The sequence below is a fragment of the Mizuhopecten yessoensis genome, unplaced genomic scaffold (assembly GCF_002113885.1).
Source record: "Mizuhopecten yessoensis strain PY_sf001 unplaced genomic scaffold, ASM211388v2 scaffold10945, whole genome shotgun sequence".
Taxonomy (NCBI): domain Eukaryota; kingdom Metazoa; phylum Mollusca; class Bivalvia; order Pectinida; family Pectinidae; genus Mizuhopecten; species Mizuhopecten yessoensis.
In genome coordinates, this window is record NW_018408800.1 from 311,823 (window position 1) to 334,971 (window position 23,149).

General features: G+C 34.0%; 1 protein-coding gene across 2 annotated transcripts; it reads right to left on the reverse strand.

The window, feature by feature from the left end:
• Positions 1-1,844: 1,844 nt before the first annotated feature.
• On the reverse strand, positions 1,845-23,115 carry LOC110463938 (Usher syndrome type-1G protein-like). Of its 2 annotated transcripts, none has more exons than XM_021518898.1 (2): positions 22,925-23,115; positions 1,845-4,774 (listed from the first exon to the last, which is right to left on the reverse strand). In XM_021518898.1, exon 2 carries the CDS (start codon positions 4,756-4,758, stop codon positions 3,454-3,456), a length of 1,305 nt encoding a protein of 434 aa, XP_021374573.1. In that variant the 5' UTR covers positions 4,759-4,774; positions 22,925-23,115; the 3' UTR covers positions 1,845-3,453. The 2 variants fall into 2 exon arrangements, with proteins under 2 accessions (XP_021374573.1, XP_021374572.1); XM_021518897.1 differs by lacking the exon at positions 22,925-23,115 and adding an exon at positions 18,373-18,835.
• Between the last annotated feature and the right edge of the window lie 34 nt (positions 23,116-23,149).

Sequence of the window (23,149 nt, forward strand, 5' to 3'; positions counted from 1 at the left end):
ATGATAAACTCTTTCTTCATGGAGAGGATATTTCTGGGACAAATTTACATGCTTTGTTGAGAAACATATAACATATGCTATATATATTTTTGTGTCGGAAAGGTCCATTTTACATAGAAAAATACTGAACAGTTCAAATCAAGCTCTCATTTATCTCGTACATAGAACTATTTGTAGAATTACATGGAATAAACTGGTAGAGTTTAATCAATTATATATATCTCAAAGTCGTCTCGAACATTGTATATATAGAAAAAAAACTGGTAGCCTATCATAAATACACGGCAAAGATAATTTGTACATAATCAAGCCAAAAGAGTTAAACAATATACCTGTCGAAACTGTCCCGTATCTTAACACAGAACAAGCGTTTAGCTGATATGTATGTATATATTTATAGGTCGCTAACATGGAACTTCGATGCAGTGTTGTCATGCATTGAGGCGTAAACTGATATGAATGGACACTAGTATATCTAATACCACTAACTGGTTTACGCCAAGTACCTACTTGTATGTGTTTAATACACGATCTTAAAATGAGTTGTCAACTCAAAACTTATAACCGTGTGAGATTTAATACTCAGCAAATATCGAAATTATACCGAAACTAACAAATTATGTAAACTTAATAAAAAAATAAACTGTGTTTCTTTTATATTTGTATCCATATAGTTTCCTTAGTATATAGTTGTGTATTAATTTGTAACAATCAGTATTTCAAATACCGCATGCACAAATACATATTTGGTTTTAAGTACACATCATGTCCATTGAATGTTAAAAACATGTTGAGAGAATTATCGACAGCTGAAAAAGTTCAAATTAAAGTCAGGCGCGGGACATCAAACATTACGAGTACTTGTGTGAGCATGGTGCAATTCACATTCGAAAACTTTCATAGAATATATGTTTTGTGCATAGCGTTTAAAAATTGTCATATGTATCAATTGAAACCTTTACATAAAGTAACGTTGATAGGCGGTGAAAAATTGCAGTCAATCACACAAGTGTCCATCTGTTCTATATAGCACGTAACTGTTATATGTTGGGGAAATTGATTGTGTACTTTTGTTTGTTAAACTTGTATATTATCGACTGTATCAGTTGAAATTGGAGTTTTTTTTGTACATTTCAGTGTTAATCAAACAGCTGGATGTATTACTTTTCCCACATGACGGGATTAATATGTATAACGGCTTTATCAACACCGTATGTCGGAAAGCGCTGCTACTCTTTCATCGTCGTCTTTTAAATTCATTACAGGTTTCACATTAATTATTCGAAAAAAAGCTATATAGACGCATCGCTAAATTTATAAGAAATTGACATATGTGTCGATCAGTTCAAAAATATAGTGATCTATTAGCATTAAATGAGGCCAGACCAGACCAGAACAAAACTGACAGAACCATGTTTTATTGTATGTCGAAAGTTTTCGTCTTATACATTAATTTACACAACTCATATTCTCTACGTCCTATATGTCAGCACCTCTTAGTTTGCTTTGCTCAAGTTACTTTCCATTTACGAAGCTCCTGGTGTATTTATTGCGAGGAATTTACATAACTCTTGCTTTGTCTCCTATTCATATCGTATACATTTAGCGATAGGGATGGTATCATATAAATATATTAAATATAACAAAGTTTCAAATGAAAATTTTGCTCCATAACCTGAGGTTAATTGTATTACTCGTTTCATGTATATCTTTTCACAACATCTTGTGGATCCTTCAACTTAGATTCAAGGAGATTGAAAGTACATGTATGCTGTTAATTGTGCCAACCTTGAATATCCCTCGTATTCAAAAACAATATAACCACAATGTTTGTAAAATAACTGGTCAATTTATTCATAAAAATAGAGCAATTGTAATCCATTAAAATCATTTATGAAATCCCACACATATGATTCAGATGAGGTAAATGATAAAGATAGTAAGTAAACCATAACATTGATTGAATATATGAACGATTCATAACGCTGTTAGACATTCTGGAAACAATATGAGAGTTGCTTCCCTTTGGCTCTGGCAGCTTTACTAGAAACGCCGTATGTTCAGATTATAGATTAATGCTAGCTGTAAAATCGTTTTGAATAGATTCTCTTAATCTTACTGATTTAAATAAACGGTCAATTTCATGGCAAAATGCTTGATAAATAATGAAATTTATTTAAAACTGAACCTCTATGCGTAAAAAGTTGCTATTATAACCCAAAAAATAAAATAATAACGAAACTAGTAATATCTATTCAAACATACATAAAGAAAACTAGTTTGAAACTTGGGCTAACGGAGCATGAGGCTTCTCGTCTATTCCAAACTAAATGGTAGCTACTTTACTGCGATGCTATAAATGTTGTATAGATAGTTGCATATGGTCAGCTTTCAGACAATACATTATATACAAACTCTGTTAATTGAATAACAGGAAATATACAAATGTATACAATTGTGATATAGTTAAATAACAGTGACAGGACTGATATGATATGAATTGTAATTCTAATGAATGCACTGCTTTCTATGTTTTTGGAGTCTCAGAACAAGATACACACACGTGTATTATTTACATTTGCGCTGCAACCCACTATATGAACACTACCAGCAGAAATGCATTTCATTGAAGTATGAAAGCAGAAACCCCCACATGACGTGACACGTGATTTAATTATGACGTCATACATTAACCTTAGTCAATGTGAGTCTTCGCTTCGGATAAAACATTGCGGGCTTCATGCAATATGGATGTAACCGTTTTGCGTTTATACCGGCATGAAAATTTAAAAAACGCCGTTCAATTACTATATATATATTAAACGCTTGAGTTATGCTTAAATTCAGACCTCACGAGCGGTTGCATCTATATATTTTTGAGTTAAAAGCAGCACACATGCCGTATCATTGCAGCATAAAAGCGTTGCGGTGAGATTGGTACCAATAAAGAAATCAATGAGTGATATTTGAAATCGTATGCGTCCTTCTGAGTAACAGATGTCTGAATATAAATATACTGTACATACACTTATTTACATTGTATTAGTGTGTAGACTTGTCCTAGACAATAACATGCAGTCATACCACCATAAACACTAGCATTTTTATATTCGGCAGAATGATAAACTTGCATAAGTAGTATCTTCAAAATAATGTACAGGGTCATCACATATATGCTCTTTCGTAACTTCTCTCCTTCGATTTTTTTATCATTAGTAAAGAGCGAGCATTACTATTTAATAATACTGATGCTCAAATAGTTTCATGAAATACAGTCCGTCATTAATTGGCAAAGATAGAACAACATATATTGTTGCGTGTTATCAAATCCGATTAGTAATGGTTAAAACCGTTGGTATTTTATGTTCTTTTACACAAGGCAATGCATTGATCACAAGCACTTATTCCTACGGAGCTTAACCCCTAGCACAAAGGGAAGTCGAACCCGAATGTTCAAAGATGAGTGTCCAGCAAAGCTGTAGGACTGTCAAGTGCTTGTTTTCTCTTTTTAATTGCTTCTTTAAGTTTTCTCTGAGGCCCAAGCCGAAGGCCTAACCTTGTGAAGTCCTCGTCAGTTAATAGCATTAATGCCTCCAAGTCCGTGTCCTCGTTCGTAAAAATGTGCGTATAGTTACTGAGTCCACAAGATTCTAAGAACCGAACTAAGGGAGAAAACTCGGATTGGTCTTCGTCGTCATCACTGAGAATGTCGTCCTCGTCCTTCCAGGGTACCGGGCCTTGAAGACGTTCCTCTAAACTCGTTGTAGTACCGATACTGTCGGACCCTGTGCTGTTCCGGTTACTTCCCTTTTCTGGGTTATCAATGTCGTCATCAATTTCATCCAGGTAGTCGTATGAAGACGCTTTTGAAAACCCGTTGAGGGTTCCAGTTAGACCTTGACGTGTGTGTAGAAACGACAACGTCCCCAGAGCGTTCTTAAACATTCCAGGAGTGTCAGCCTCGTCTTCGTTACCGTGTGTCGAATCGATGGACCCGGTACCTGAGTCAAATAGATCAGACTCGCTTTTCCACTTGTTTTGTTTTGGAAGAGTAAACACATTTGTCAAAGCTGGCCTGCTTCCAGAGGCAGTTGTACTACTTTCGGAGTCTTTATTTGTGAGATACATAACATCCGAATTCTTTCGGAAGCCATTTGTACCTTTCATAGACCTCAGGGTTCTATTCCCATCACCGTCAAACTCGCTAGTTTTAAAATCCATCACTGATTGCGTATCAAAACCATTCATTTGTTTTTGTAATATTTTCTTTTTCGTTCCTCTTGACTTTGTCCCGATAGCTATGTCAGAAAATGTCTGCACACTTCTTTGACCATTTCCTGTGTAGTTCCGATTATTTGACTTGAACTTCATTGTCAAAGTCTTAAACACATTCATTTTTGTTGGAGGTCTGAAATCAGGATCGGTATGCTGTAATCGTTTTAAATCCTCCTTTTCAGCGATTTTCTGCGCTTCCTTGTTACGTTTTTCTTGCCGCTTTACGTTTCTGTCCGCGTCTTCGAAGGCTTTGGCGCTGAGTTTTTTGACAATGCTAGGATTAAGAGATTGTTGTTGGGCTTTAGCGTCGTCCAGTAACTTAACAATTTCCGTTTTGTCCCATAGAGCTGCTATGTCCTGAGCCGTCTTGTAGTCGTTGTCCATGGCCCATATGTTAGCGCCGTAGTTGACGAGGAAGGAGGCAGCATTGATGTGACCACTCTTACATGCATGGTGAAGTGATGAATAGCCCATCAAATCCATCTTGTCGGGGTCACCCCTGCAACGACACAAGGTACGAATGGTGAATATGCATGTCTAAGTTATATTTGGGTTCCCAATAGTTGTATAGTATAAACATTCATTTTCTCCGTGCTCATATATTCATCAATGGAAAATGCAAGCGAATAAAATATTGAAAGATTTGTACGAGATTCTTCATAGTACTTGTAAATACTTGAAGTAAGATGTATTCAGGGTTTTGGGTCTGAGATAACTATGAATTAAGAGAACTGAAAATGAATTGAGATAATGGATTTGATTGTTGATGTAAGTTTACTGGCCCGTCCATTTCTTTTGGTGTGTGTGTGTGGATTAAGACACACATGCGCCCTTACAAATAAGCACCGTTATTAGATAACAACGTATTCAGACAACCTGTTCAGTTATCGTTCAGAACGATGAAACAAAGTTTTTTTTATACATTGACTGATGCAACTTATCTCTTTATAAGGTAATAACGGGGCTCAAACTAGAACACAGCAACAGCTGTTATGTAACTTATCTTTTTAGTACGTAACGGTTTTGAAGGACGTGTAAGAGCAAGCCCAGCACATACACAGACATTATCATGTCACGTTCACATTGATACGGTAAAATTTCATTATTTACGTAGAGGACAATGAAAACTTTAAAGATATGAGGACAAAACGACTCACACATGAAATAGTTTTTAATTGGATAACTTAAAAGTAATTTTTAATCTAGAAAAATCAAATAATTATTTCAAAACTATTCCGTTTTGTCTTTAACGTGTCAATTGTAATAACAGTACAAAGTGTAGGGATGTCTTGTGTTTGATGGGAAAAAATCTTTAATTATGTAACGGAGTAAAGAGATAACACCTAGCAGACAAAATTTAAAACATGAACTCAACATACCTCACTTAATATACAAAACGCAGACAAGTACATTTAATCTTAATGTGATTTCGAACTTACACTCAATCCACACATACTTACATCTAATCCATACATCCATTAACTTAATCTACAAATATACTTACACTTTATATAAACATACGTACATTGTTATTCTTACATACACGTATGAAACTTATTCTACACACATACTGAACTCAATTTACACATATACTACTGTCATGATATCTACAAACTTAAACTTAGTCTACAACGTAATTACAGACACATTTAATTTAATCTACATACATACTAACACATGCCACACAAAGATATTTACACTGATTTACTCACTTACATCCACGTAAATTACACACATACTGAACTTAATCCACACATACTGAACTTAATCCACACATACTGAACTTAATCCACACATACTGAACTTAATCCACACATACTGAACTTAATCCACACATACTGTACTTAATCCACACATACTGAACTTAATCCACACATACTGAACTTAATCCACACATACTGAACTTAATCCACACATACTGAACTTAATCCACACATACTGAACTTAATCCACACATACTGAACTTAATCCACACATACTGAACTTAATCCACACATACTGAACTTAATCCACACATACTGAACTTAATCCACACATACTGAACTTAATCCACACATACTGAACTTAATCCACACATACTGAACTTAATCCACACATACTGAACTTAATCCACACATACTGAACTTAATCCACACATACTGAACTTAATCCACACATACTGAACTTAATCCACACATACTGAACTTAATCCACACATACTGAACTTAATCCACACATACTGAACTTAATCCACACATACTGTACTTAATCCACACATACTGAACTTAATCCACACATACTGAACTTAATCCACACATACTGAACTTAATCCACACATACTGAACTGCATCCACACATACTGAACTGCATCCACACCCAACTTAACTTACTATGCAAACAGTCCAAACGTTAATAGCACAGATACACATATTCTATACATGTAAACACGTTATTTACACAAATAATTAAACGTTATTTACATTTGTAATTTCCAGTGATCCAGTAATCTATGTGAGTATAAGGATATTATGACCATGAATTAACACCTTCTACTATATACACCCGGTAAACCCCCAATAAATCAGCGCCTGCAATTGGGTACTGGGGTTTATGTGCCTACTAGTATATAAAATACGATCTAGAGACCTGTTTTACAATCTGTACCGCGGTCCAATTAAAATCGCATCAATCGATTGCATGCAACCGCTGTATTGATTGCAAATATCGCTATTCCACTTTTGGGTTTAACCACGGTATTTACTTAAAGAAGGTGAATTTCGTACCAGGATCCTACATTATAACTCATGTTTACAAAAGTAATTATTTTCCTCGTCCGATCTGTTTCCCCTCGTTTCCTTTATGTATATTGCTGAGGTACTTCCTACAAAGTTTTTTGGCTATATTAAAGAAACATGTGGTTTTTATATTAGAACACAATGTGCTAATATTTAGAGTAACGAATCATGTATAGTTTGATCCGACACGAAATTCCACTTAATGCTTCCAAAAAGTCAGAGGATCATCAAATATTAAACAATATTATTATATAGCCAGCGAACGTTTCTATTGATTTTAGTTCTGTTTACTTGCCGTACAAGTTAAACCTTTCTCTCGGGTACCTTACGTCTTTACCTGGAAAACTAATTAAGTCTCAGAAGGCAAACACCTGTTGTTTAATTTCCTATTTAATCGAAAGGAACATTATTCAAGCGTTGTGAAGGACTTTTACCGGTTACATGTTTTCTGTCTGAAAACTATTTTCATTTTTTTTGTTTGCATTGGTTTAGTCAATAAGCTTATGAAAATGTGTGGTAAAATATAACAATTTGATCAATCTTGTTAAACATCGGTCGTAAAATAGCAGATAACCAATGAATAACAAATATTATTAAATCACCAATACATACCCTATCAATTTCCCATGCTAAATATTATTAAATATCTTGGCTTTTACCAAATGACCTGTACCTTAACATTATCCGTAATATTCTGGACAATACACAACCTGATAAGTTCACTAGGCTTGGTCAGTAGCAGTACTTGACCGCTAAAATGTGATGATAAAGAGAGAATTTCACAGCACGTAGTCGAACACAAAGCTATCTATGGTCCCTCTCAAGTGGGCAAATTCCCAAAGTTACCCCATTGTCCGGTATCAGTAGCATTTACGATTTGACAAATGAACTTATGACGTCAACTTGTGTTGCTGGGTGATGGCTGAGACTATTTCCTTTACAACTAGGGTATCAACATACCAGCAAATCGGTGAAAATATCGGAGGTCTTGTTTACAGTTAATCTCTTCAAATACGAAGGTTGAAATGCTCGTAGGAACACCAAGAAGATGAATACAAATAGGTGTCTTAGTTGGGACATTGTCCAGTTATATACCTTCATCATATTGTACAGTTATATACCTTCATCATATCGTACAGTAATATACCTTCATCATATTGTACAATTATATACCTTCATCAAATCGTACAGTTATATACCTTCATCATATCGTACAGTTATATACCTTCATCATATCGTACAGTTATATACCTTCATCATATTGTACAGTTATATACCTTCAGCATATCGTACAGTTACATACCTTCAGCATATCGTACAGTTATATACCTTCCTCATATCGTACAGTGATATACCTTCATCATATCGTACAGTTATATACCTTAATCATATTGTACAGTTATATACCTTCATCATATCGTACAGTTATATACCTTCATCATATCGTACAGTTATATACCTTCATCATATCGTACAGTTATATACCTTCATCATATTGTACAGTTATATACCTTCATCATATTGTACAGTTATATACCTTCCTCATATTGTACAGTTATATACCTTCATCAAATTGTACAGTTATATTATTCCTCATATCGTACAGTTATATACCTTCATCATATTGTACAATTATATACCTTCATCATATCGTACAGTTATATACCTTCATCAAATCGTACAGTTATATACCTTCATCATATCGTACAGTTATATACCTTTATCATATTGTACAGTTATATACCTTCCTCATATTGTACAGTTATATACCTTCATCATATTGTACAGTTATATACCTTCATCATATTGTACAGTTATATACCTTCATCATATTGTACAGTTATGTCTTTTTCACAGGTTTCGTTATCCAAACTACTAGTGTTTTGTATTTGTATAACATCGTAGTGCGTAAATGTTCATTGCCTGCAGGAGTAAACGGTCAAACATTGTGTCATCGATAAGCAGTCCATTGGTTGAAGGTCAAACGATCGTGCTTTATTTATCGCTCGAAAAGAAATATGTACATGTACCAAATTTAAGGAAATATTGTTTTCTCAAAGTGAATTCTGTGTTTTTTCTATTCCCTATTATTTTGTATTTGGACACAAATATGTATCATGTTTATATTGGAATGAGAGAGGTTATGTAACACGTTGCACACTTTGCTGTTTCCTAAAAGTGTAAACTACACAGGAAAACAGATGAAATTCACAGCAGGCAATATTTTTATCTCATTGCTTTGTTGACAGATCTGACACTGGAGGTTTTTTATCTCTGTTTATCACTTATCTGTAACTCTGCATGTGTCTAACACACTATATAGCTGCACAGGTTTGCATGCTATATCTTCCTTGGCAAGGTGTTATAAAGCCCGACAATGACATGTACGGTAATGTCAGACGGTCAGAGATAGGTGTACAGGTACCGGCCTGGACGATCGTTAAATGTGGTAACGTACACTGACAATGACATCTACGGTAATGTCAGACGGTCAGAGATATGTTTACAGGTACCGGCCTGGACGATTGTTAAATGTGGTAACGTGCACATGCACGTAGACTGATATAGTACCCCTATCTAAAACCTTAGTTTGTGTCATATTGCTCAGTACAGTAAACATGTACGTAGACTGATATAGTACCCCTACCTAAAACCTTAGTTTGTGTCATATTGCTCAGTACACCTTTCAGCAGAAGATATAATGTGCATTTGTAAGCTTTGCAGGTTCGGGGAAAGAATACACCTGCTTTACCCAACTGATGCAGTAAGAGGCGACTAACATGGGGCACCTGATGACTCGGGTGCGTTCCTCTGTGTCTTTTGTAAAGAGAATCCTGAAGACACCTACACTTATCTACTGTCTCGATTGCAACATTTGGTATCTTTGTTTTCTTTTCTCAGTATCGTTATCTTTCTTTTTGGCGGTGTCTCCTTATACATCCGTCTGTATTATGATCTTGGCTGTTGCGGGGACGTCAAAATCCAAACAATATAATGGCGCATGCGCTATCATAATGATGACGATCATTATGGACACATATTTGAGTAGCTCCGAATTTGCAAAAACATTCCCCTTCTCTTTAACACAATATTGAAACTTGTTAATGCAAGAAAGGGCGGGTTGGGTTATTCACAGATTTTTATGGCGCAATAACATTTTCTGTTAAATTCGGTTAATTGAAACCAAGTAATAATTGGTTGTCCCAGAGCAAGAAGGTAAGAATATGGAAGAGGAAGTTTGAAAACAAAATGTGTGTGGTTTTTTTTTTTACATATTACCGGCAAACATTAGAATGGGGTACGATGCTTTGCGGAATTGACAGAGATATTGGAACCAGGCTACTGGAAATATGATGTTGTCGGCCGTTTTGTAACATTAACTGCTGCCCAACTGTAACCACTCCGTGTACTGTTTTTTCCGGGATACGAATACCTTGAACCGTTTGCAACAATATTTTGCTATTATGTCCGCGTTAAGGTTTGTTTCTAAAGCCGGGAAACGTTCCAAGCCTTTTTATTCTATACTTATAAGGGAGATCTTGGGAAACAATGGGCTTGTAGTTCGGCTAAACAACCGGGCGTTATCTCTTCACAGGTAAAACTACCTGGTAAAACATTGACGTAAGCTAGCTGGTTCAGGTGGAGATACAGACGGCCTTATCACAAAGGGAGGCAACTGGTGTGTAAACAAGGCCTACGTTACACCTCGTGTAAACAAATAATGACACCCTCAATCTACCCACTTGACAGCCATTTGGTATTATCTCAAATCCTGTCCTTGTCTGACAAATCCATAAATATAATAAATATTTTCATTAATTTCTGACTGCCCACTGCGTTACTATCATATATTAATGTAACTTTGGAATAACACAGCAATTGGTAAATAAACACATGTCTTGCCGAATTTATTCGAGAAATATATATAACGTGAACAGCAAATCGTTCAGCTCTTTGTGTTCCGCTGCAAATAATGAACACATCCTCATTATCGTATATATATAAATAGATAATAAAACTATAATCGTAAGTAATAGATATAAATGCAAGATTGAGTGAATATTATGGTTTTGTTTTCAACTGAAAATGATTAGAATATTGATGTTTCTCTTTAAGCTTGAATGATTCTATATTTTTAAGATATAGACGATAGTGTATGGTTCTCTTCCTATTTCACAAGTTTGTGTCAGAACCATTTCTCATCACGAATATGAAGCACTTTTGAGAGTATAGAAGTAACCATAAGTTTTATAATCAATATGCAGAACAATCCTGATAGAGAATAATACGTGTGGCTTTCATAGAGGTTTAACACCGAGTAACTGCTAATGATAATGGTAAACTAACTCGAGCTAATTTAAATAAATTAATAAATAAATGCTTTAAATTAGGTTTTCGATTGTTTTTTTTTTTATAAATTTTAGAATCAATAAACAAGAGCTATAACAACAAAGTTAAAGTAATTGTGGAAGAAAGATATAATGTTTGTGAAAGGAGCGATAGGAACCTTTTAAACAAGTTGTACTTACAGAGAAGTGTTAGCCCTCTGAACATACGCTTCGTTTATCGAATCAGTTTAATTATGGGTTATTATAATTTTCTCTTCGACAGACCTCTGATAATTAAACGATGCCCGCCGATGTCTTTAACCGATAAAATCAAAGTTATCATGAATATGTAGGATAAATATAGACTGGTATTGTTAATTACATGTTGATATTGATTAAATGTTTGCATTCTATGTTATTTCGGCAATTGTAACTTGTTCCCTCATATGCATTAAAATGTAACAACAAACATTTAATACATATATTCATACATTTATAAAGGATTCACTTAAATTAGGCCCGTTTGATTTCAATTATTTCATATCAAATATCATCGATTACTTTGAATATTAATGTGTGCGTTCAGACCCGAATAAGGTGTAAAGCCAGCCCACAACATTTCCTTTCATATCATTTTTTTTTTTTTTTTGAATGATCCTTCAATTTCTCGTATACTTCTTATGTTCAAACTTATGTGACACTGGTTGAATTCAATTGAGAAAGAATGAAACACTAAACGTGTCATCTTCCCGACTGTCAATACACCTGGCGCATCATCACTACGTAGTATAATGTAGTGAATGGACAGTTCGCTAAACCAATCAATGATTTTCTATAATTAGTCACCACAATCTGTACGGAAGTAGATACTAGTTGACACTATCGATATGAATTCGAGGACGTTAAGGATAGGGCTGTCATTTCTAGGTAGACATTCCTTTACTAAATACTAGCTGATACTGGACTGATACCCACACCCACCAATCCGTGATACTCAGTCACATGTGTAACACGTGGTACACAGGATGTGTGAAAGTAAACTATATTCAAATAATTCCAATAACAGAATTTCGCTTTTTTTCGAAGTCGAATTATAAAGATGACAAATCAATGTTAGATATATTAACTCCGATATATCGACTGCTTTGTCCATATGAAGCTCCAAATAGAATATATGGTTTATCTTAAAAGTCGAATGGTATACACATGACCCTATTTCGAATGAACATGTGTTTAAAATATCGTTTGAAGAGTATAGAAAAAGTGTCTTATTGTTTCTTTTGTAATTCTAAAGAAAGTATACCACATCACAATAGCACTTAACTTATGTAGCATTGATTTTAGAATTCAATACACATCACATTACTATGGAAGGTGATGGCAGAACAGTGTACAGCACTGCAATGTCGGATGCGTGATTGGTTAAATGACTTATTTTAAGACTATGAAGGCCCGAACATTACTATGAAAGGTGATGGTGGATTATAGTTTGATACATAAGATTGATTGTGTATGTCGTGTTTTGGAAATTTTGGGCACATCACATCACATGTTGACGTAAAAGGTATTGGATGAAAAAACACCCAAGAGAGAATACCGAAGTGTCAATAAACAATTATTTGGACTCAAAATCGATAACTCTAGGGCAAAAAGTAGACACAGGACAAATTGACACGGAGAATCTTGTGAAAGAACAAGAAGGATAATACCACATGTTCCGGAAGGAAAAGCCTCTTCTGCTACAATGCAATGTATTCTTTTGTTTTAGTAAAATAAAAAAAATATTAATATCCTAAGTTGGCAAAAATAAATTTGGTCTAAGAAATCATTGTGTTTCAATAAACACTCTGTCGTGGGACTGATCAAGTCATGTCATAATGGTACTGGTCGTTTTGTGAGAAAGCATTACTTCATAAAACATATATTTATGAAACATTTTTATCTAGATATATGAATTTTTGAAGTATTGATTATGATCGATATAGTATAATATATATATAGTGCGGAAATTATTTTTCGCTAATCAGTGTAAGAGAATCTTATGTATATGAATATGTGACGTGTCAGTGGTAAAGGTTACTGCGAGATATAACTTGGAGGAGTTATCCATGAGGTACATGTAAACTCGAGAGCATCGACGCATCGACTTTAGCGTTAAATGTTTATAATCATGGTATATATATATTTTATTTTTTTCATCTCTATTCCAAAAAACAATTTGGTAATGATGTGGAGCTGATTGTTGCAAAGTAATCCTGAGACTCCTAAAACTAGTTAAAGCAATATTTCAGCATGCAAGGATTGAAATGCATACTCTGGGCATTTATACGTTAACCATGATGCAAGGTGATACATATTGGAGTAAATATTTTATAAATAACTCGAATTATTTCTGTCATGAAGGTTTCGAATATGAAAGTCCATCTTCTACTTATTATTAAAATTATTAAGAAGCTTTGCATCGGAAATACAGGCATAATTGGTGTTGAAAAAGTATTTAATAAGATATGAAAATTATCAAATATCTAACATGGAATAGAAATTACATTGACCACACATTATTTTTGGTTTGTTTAACATGTTGTTACCTATAACATGTTGTTACCTTTAACCTGCTGTTACCTATAACATGTTGTTACCTATAATATTATGGAAGTCGGACAAAACAAGGTTTGAGCTATGTAAATAAATGTGTTAAAAATGAGACAGAATGAGTAGTGAATTTATATTAGCCATTTGAACCTGCTACTAAATTGTGATTCACCTATCAAGGTATTCAGTTCCATGTACCTGAACTGGCCTCAACACATGTGAAGCATGTGGTCTGCAATAAAATTGTTCGTGGAAATATTGATTTTCAAATGACATGGTAAAAGTCTTATCTCTGGTGAACAGGCTGAATACACACATCTGTTACCGTATTAACCCTGTCGAACAAGCATTTCTAAACACATAAACACGTCTATAAATAGGTATGTAAATGATAATGATGCTGTGCATAGGTACTATTTAAATGAATCACAATTACATGTTTTAGCAAACACAAATGAATGATAAATCAATTGCTTGGTCTATATTTTCTGCAATGCTATAATATAACTATGAAATATCTACTTTATCAGCCACGTGTACATGAGCGATGTTATCTTTTGATCAAAGGTGCCTATACAATACTTTTAGTTTAGTAACATATTTTATTGTCTTATTCTGCTTATAGGTTGTACAGAGATACAGAGCCTGCTTCAGATTTGATTTAGTTTTCGACGACCACTCAGACAATTGAGTATATAGCAGTATGCAGTATGTTTACGAGTCAGAAAACGAGTAAGAAATAGTGTCTCGGTAAATACAGGTAAAAACAGTGACAAAATCTCTCTTCTTTTGTTCAATGTTTCTTCATAAAAATAAGAATAAATAAACGAAATGTGTACCAGGTATATAAGATTTCATATTTTTTATAATTACATAATAAGAAGACATGATGAATTCTGGGTATTATACAAAATGTCATCGTGAAAAAATCTACTTTTATTTTGTGTTTATTACGAAACACCTTTACAGCATCTTGCCCAATACCAGCCAGGCGTGCTGGGACATTGAATCTACGGGAGGCTTTCTTTTATTGCACTGTACTGAACCAAGAACATTACTTAAACATCAAGTAGTGCTTTATTGATTGGAAACGATCATGCTATTACTTCACACACAAGTATTGCAGCTCTACCATGGCACTTTGTTCAAAGTTAAAGTGGAATTCCTCTCTTAAATTCACATCTTTATGAATTCCCTGGCTAGTTCTATCATTATATACACCACTCAGGTACAATATATAGTGCCCTAGTTCACTAATGATCCGCCATAGAAATATTAGCGGTTCGTGGTAACTTCCCAAGGCACCACGAGACTCGGTAATCTAATGATGTAGTCATGTTAATTATTTATACCATACCAAAGAATTCAATGAGTTTTTCGACCTCTTCCACTCATCCGCCCAACCGATCTATATTTAGAATGTCAACATCAGACATTAAAGGAAATACTATTGAACATCTGTGCAGTATTACTACTCAAGAAGATGTTCAATGATATATTGTTGGTATCCAGAATCAAAATCACTGGTAACGGGTATGTCATGCCGATGAAAACGGTGTTTATGGCAAGGCACACCTTTACTTTTATTGCATAATTGCCAACACTTTATGGGTGTGTCTTTGACTGCCTAGTGATACTGGTTTGAAACGTTACTAGCTTTCTGAATTAGCAACGGTATTATTTAAATATTTATTATGTATATTATTTATCTGACAGTTTATAGAACACTGTTATACGAGGGAGATATATTATATACTTCACAGGGAATACAGTAGTAGTGAAATATTTGGAATGAAAGCATCGAGATATGTCGTTAACATTATTAAAATTTAATAAATTATAGTGAAACGTGTCACAATTAACCAGACTTGGTATTTACTGTTTAATTCAAATGTTTGATCAGGACACTGCGATATCACAAAAATGTTTGATCAGGACACTACGATATCACAAAAATGTTTCCCGTCATCACGAGTTTTACTACTGGTATAGAAATTTTAAAATACAAAATGCTGTTAGATATAAATATATAAGAATATGTTAAGATGTTTTGTATATCAATGGTTATTGTGATATTTTTTAAATTCCAAATCAAGTTTGTTTCATATTCAATAAATAAAATATCTTTTATTCAAATTTTCAAAACAATATCTTTGGGTTGGTATATATGGATTGTAGAAAGCCCATGTAGAACAACTAGCCTGCTGATTGTACTACACAAAGGTTTCTCCCAATATTTTAACAAAATTTTACCTGAATTATACTAATGAAGATATACGAAAAAGAGTGTATGTGTACAAATCATGTCAGTAGATAAACATATTAACGTGTGTAATGCTAACGCTATAGTGGTAAAACACTTTAAAAGACTACCATGGCACGTGTACTATTTGTAAATTGATGTTCTTGTAAAAATATAATTGTAAGTAAGGCTTAGAAAAACATACGGAACAGAGACTGAAAAATACAAACACAGAACAACCAATGACACTGTTTTCAATATCAAATATAATAGCCGAAATCAACCAATGATCATTGGTATCAATATTACGTCAAAGAACAGGAGAACATCCAATGATATCTAGTGTCAATATCAGAGTCGAAACTATCATCAACCCCCCACCCTGGACGCACACACATACACACCTGTACTGTTCGTTGTTTTGATGTTTAGATATTTATGAAATCTATCTAACCTACTAAATTCAAGATGTAACTAAAAGATATCAAATTATCGCAATGCAATACAACCAGATTGGGTTAAGACTTAATTAAAGTTAAATTTAATTAAACCAAAAAAAAGGAACCATTTGTAATGTTATCTGATGAATGCATCAAGTTTAGATATTGGAAATAGGTAAATAGTTGTAGTAACCTAACACTAGATAATTTAAGTACGTTGTTTTTATCTGCAATGAATAATTCAATAGTATGTGGTGTAACGGTTCTGCCCACTTTTATCTGTATCCATGAATCACGGTGTCTGTATCATACCCGTCAGATAACGATCACATGTACCCACACAAGTGTTTTCCTTGAATAAAATAACGATAAAATACTGCAACCGTGTCACATATTTACCAAGAAATAGATTTGGGTTATCAATATGTCATGTGTCTTACATCTAAAGATTAAAGTCTGCGTATATAACTGTTCGGCAATGTCAAAGTGTTGCAAATGATATTTTTTAGGTTTGAAGATGAAAGACATGTCAAACCAGCTAGACTATTTTAAGACCATGGGACCTAAAAGACGGAAAGATTCTGTTTCTAAAAATGGCATTTTACATTTTGAATCTATACATTATGATAAAGAAGAGCAAATATGAAAGAGAGAATACAGAACGAATCTGATCGGGTGGGTTATTGTTCTTCTGAAAGATTTCCTGAGCCACACCTTCATCCAATAAGGATTTTCTTCCTCAAATTTAATAAGCGATCTAAATTATTTATATATGCACTGTTCAGCTTTTAACTAACTGAGCACAACAACACACAAATATTGAGAGTGTCATTACCCAAATTATTTTAATATCAGACTTTCAAGTTTAAATGACGTGACCATTGAATTGCAAATATTGAATTAGGAATATTTCCGCCAAATAATTTGATATCTTTGATACTACTACTGTTAGGATAGATCAATATACGAAAACAAGGAAAAAGTAAAACATCAAGAAAATAATTGTTGTTAAATATACAGGTGTTTCTGCTAAACAAATCGTTTTAAACTTGTATCTGTGATTTATTCACGCAATCTTTCGTTTATCTATAAATCAACGTTTTAGGAACAAACATTACGATGTAAAACTATCGTTTAAAAATGTATTTGTAAATGAAATAAACTAATGTTTGCATAATTTATTACATTCAAGAAGGAAATAAAGTGTCTTCACGTAACTTCCTTGGTTTCTGTCCTCGACAATAATTATTAAAAAATCTGTTGACAACTGTCACTGTAACTCTGTAATATGATATACCTGCTGTTAGATTTTATGCGCTTTAGAACGATTATGAAATAATGTTTCTTGTCGATTATCAAATTAACACTATTTTATACAAATCTGCCCCGTTTTATGAAGACAGCTAAACAATGTTCTAAATTCTGACGATTTTGGTCGCATAAGGGATACTAGTCTCTTTATTAAACATAATAATAATTTGAGGAAGGTGGACTTGCTGGGTCCATAACGATGTATCAGATAATATGCATACATAAAGATTCCGAATTTTAACTGAATATATGTAGATATATTCCGAATATGTGTACTGCCTTTAACTTACCTTGTAAAGATTAAATGGAAAATGAAATATTATTATTTATTATAGTATGTATGTAAAGGAGTTTTATGTGCAAACTTTTCATATTCGAATCTCGACACGGACGGAGTCGACAATACGTACCCTCGGCCAACTATCAACCTAAGGGCAGGTATGTTGCCGTATGACGCCGCCCACATGGTGGGGGTCATGCCATCCTCGTCCGTCGTGTTCAAGTCCTTTCTTGTGGCCCGGCGGAGGGGGTCCAGGTATCCATCCCTCGCTGCCCGATGGAACGTTCCGTCAGTCATTGTTACAGGTAAAACAGTCAAGAAAATGTTACACAGGTAAAGACAGGCCACCCGCCAAGATAGTCTCCGAATATAAAACTACCAAGCACTATTTGGGACAAGGCATCAAGTGCGTTTCCGACCACCAAACTATCAATTGTCTTACAAGTACAAGTTAGTCCATAATAAATAACACCCAAAGTGTTGTCACAGTTCCGTTCAATCTCAATACCTTACATTCTTCCGCACGTCCGACGAAATTCTCAATGGTCTTGGAAGCCGTACACGGACTTTGATATAGAGCCCGGAGAAGTATGTGGTCATGAATATGCATATGGTACACACAGGCAACTGATAACACGGCCAGACCTAGTCCTAATCTCTACAGTGTTACTATATGTAGACCATGTGGCTAAACATTACCTGTGTTCTACACCTGTAGTACCGTCCATTCCCTCGTTTTTTTATCACAATGTCAAATATTGGCCGACAGATTATGTGAACATATTGAAAATTGTGCCAGTCAGAAATTCGCTGGTCTATTGATCCGTTGGATCGATGAGGGGAAATGCTCTGTGAAACATGAAACATCTTCACTGATAGACAAGGATAATTAAACATCATGTGAAACAATCAATGCAGAACAGTGAAACAAATGATATTTCACTAAGTAGAGAGACTTACAAAAAGAATTATTATTAATTTTGAATGTGTATTGAGTTAGATTAGATATTTAAATATCATTGTGTTACTGTTTAAAGTACCCTAGCCTTAGTGTTCACCAAATAAAAATAATACGATATTTGATTATTTTATAAGTATCATTGTTATATATTATATTTAAAAAGAATTAAATAAATGACAGTTAATGTGTATAATGTAAAGATAATCATTTATATACATTAACAATGTTCTATTCCCAGAGCCCAAAAGAAAGTACAATGGTCAGAAACACAGACAATATATCCATTGTCCCTGGAGCATACTCTCCGAAATCAGCCCAATCTTGACATATGATCTACAACTGTGGATATATTCACCCCGGAGGTGAATGGACCTGGAGTACAGGCACGGACACATGGTCAATATCATACCGAACGGTATTCCAATGATTGCAGTGCATGATCACGGTCAAAATAAACCGGTGTTTGACGCTTAGGCTAAGATCACATTAAGATAGACACATTTCTGTTCGTCATTTGTTTGTAATGAAAGTGTCTCTTACCATCGCTTTAACGACAGCATTGTAGTTTAAGAGTGTAATAACTTTCATTACAATGTTATGTCATGTCCATTATTTGTTTGTTGAAAATGGAAGAATACTTGCATTAAGTACAAATATATAGCTAAACGCATATCTATAAGTAATAGACATAGATATTTCTGTGCATGTGAAGTGATTATTTCATCTGAATTAAAAGTTTGAAAGGATTGTTTTTAAAAAAAGAAAAATGTTCCCCTAAGGTAAGGAGTATATGACATAGAAATTTAGATCAAAAAGTAATTTTCTTGTTCTTGTCTAAGCCGGGCTGGAAAATTTCAATCCAACGGTTGAAAGATATTTCTACATACCCACACTGTAGGGGATGGTCCCCCACCTCTCCCTTGCATTACACACTATAAGTTTAAACAAACGGTATTTAGCATTTGTACACTTTGCACATGACCTCACCCGTTTAAAACTATGTTTGACGTCATATTTCATTATTTCTTTGACACCAAAGTAATGATTTGTGTGCTGTTTGTTGTCTCCAATGGATGACAGAAAAAAAACATGCTCAATGGATGGACAGAGTAAACTTGAACACGTAAAATTGGAGATGGTTCTTAAAATGAAGAAAATTCGGTCAACCCTAGTTTGGAACCAACTATTTGATGAAAATTGTGCTCGAGCTAAAAGAAATTGAAACTCCTTTAATCCCAAAATTACAGATACCTCCGCTCAAACAGGCCGTGAACCACAATGACCTCATCCTATCTCTCCTTGAGCGTAATAGTGTAACATGTATAGATAACGGTTACAATTATGCATTTCTGAAAACAGTCCAAGCTCTTTATTTCCTGGTAACTGGTGGTGTGTGTTACAACAATTGACATGGACATGACTTAGAATATGTTTGTAAATAAATTCTACGAAACCGGCGTATATTTAAATATATATGGAGGCAATATTTTGTATACATCATATCATAGAAACTTAAAATACATTTGTGCGCAGTTAAATGAAAAACAAAGGCCAACTTTTTCCAATCATTATGCATGCTGTGCCTTGGAAATCACGTATCCTTATTGATTTTTACGTTATATGAAAAATGTATTATAAATATAAGAATAACAATTGTGCCAATACATATAAGTGTAATGGTTGTATGGGGATGTAAAGTCCCTCTTGCCTTTGCATGTGTATGGTAATGCATCATTAAATTGTTGTATGTGGGAATAGTTATTCTCTGTCGTTATTGTATTTGCCTGTTGTTGCTTGTAGATATGAATGCATATTTTTAGTATGTACACTAAATGTTTATTGTTTGCTGTTGTTGCTATATTGGAATGTGTATTGTAAGATGCTGTCTATAATCAAAGGGAATGTATATTGTAAGATATTGTTGATATTCAAAGGCAATGCATATTCTCTTGTTGTTTCTCTGTTTATGGCATTGTAGTGTCTTACAATTGTTGTGTGTTTGAATATGGTAATGTGAAGTGAAGTGTCTGTTGTTCTTTGTCTGCATTTAAGTATTTATAATGTCTGTTTTGTCTGTCAGTAAGTAGTAATAATCATCCATGTACATGTATGTCAGATTGCAGAGAGCTTGAATAAGCACGTGCCTTATTACAGTTAATTAATAAATATAAAATATATTTTAAAGGATAAACAGGGGGATAGTACATTCTTTTGTTAAATGTAAGAAAGATGTTTGTAAGATTTCATGGTTTACCTGACCATATATGGGGAATATGGAAGTTAAAACCTTTGCAAAAATCTAGAAATCTAATGGACTCAACTTGTAAAATATATCATGTTGTGTATATGTATTATTTGGAGGATTTAGATGTGGTAAATAATATTTCAGAGATACAAGGCTGAAAGTGCAACAAGGAAGTAAGGCAGAGTCTTATCAGTAACAACCGATAAGTGCACTACTGGTGTTGTGCATGTAGGCCATGAAAGAATGGGTGTAAATCAATCAAAACTGCGCATTCCTTAGTCTCCAATGTATCGGGTATAGATTTTTGTTCAGTTCAATACAATGCAAACTGCATGCTGTGAGAACGTATCTACAGATACATTTGTAAGGCTTTAGATTCACCTTGCATATGTGAGGGTACACAGAAGGGTAATCATAACGAAACAAAGCTGTTTTTGAGACCATTATATCCTACTATATATTTGCCTGTGACTGTTATACCCTACTATATATTTGTTTGTGACCCTCATACCCCATTATGTATTTGTGTTTAACTGTTATACCCTTTTATGTATCTATTTGTGACCCCTCATACCCCATTATGTATTTGTGTTTGACATGTATACTCTATAACATGTATATGTTTGTGACTTTTATAATCTATTTTATATTTTTATATTTGTCTGTGATTGTTATACTCTGCTATACATAATATGTACATTTTTTTTTATAATAAAATATACATATCAAAAACACACATATTGAAATCAATAATGGCATTGTCAATTCATATCACTTTATTGGCTGTTAATGATTCAACAGTACAAATGTTTTAACATATATACACACTTAACATAGTATAGGCTGGCGTGACAAGTCGATTCCGTTTCAACTATTTATGACTAGCACCATTTAAATAATTGAAAAGGAACATAAAATTGAACAACTGATATATTACATATATGTATATACTTAACAAATAAACAATTAAAATTAACAACAGCTTTATATAAATTATTGGGACATACAAAGTTATACAAACAGTTCATATCACACACAAAGAAAAAAAATCAAAATGCAACTCACTATTCATATAATTATCTAACCTTTCATGATCAATGGGTTAATAATTAAACAAGCATCTTTGATCTGTTATTCAGAATATATATATACATAATGCTTCCAATTTGTTCTAAATATCAAGAAAACTTAATATAAAGAATCTTCTCTTCCTTGTAGCAGTCAAGCTCGCATGAAAAAGGGTGCATAGGAAAGCAACTTCAAACAGAACTAATTTGTTTTTTTCGATGTCCCCTAAACAGATGGCGATACTATTAACAGAGACCCCGCATTGGACGTCTCATGTGCTAAAATGCAGTGGGATACAGAAGGTTTATATTTCCCTAAACCTGTACGGAATAGTCACGGTACTAGTGCGTTTTGGTCAATTAACGAAATATAACATGTATTGATTAAACGTGTAATGATGTTACTCACCGAGTCCCATGTAAAACCTAAATCACACAGATATTAATGTGTTCAAACACAGGAACAGCGTAGCCCCCGCACAGCCTAGGTGATGGGTATTGTGATGTGTACTGAGATAATCTCATATTGAATTTTCACAATTCTATTATACCATATCTAGTAATAAAAAAACCATGATATATATGCTTAAGAATACCAAGTCATTGGGAAATCATCCTAATTCAGCATGGCAAT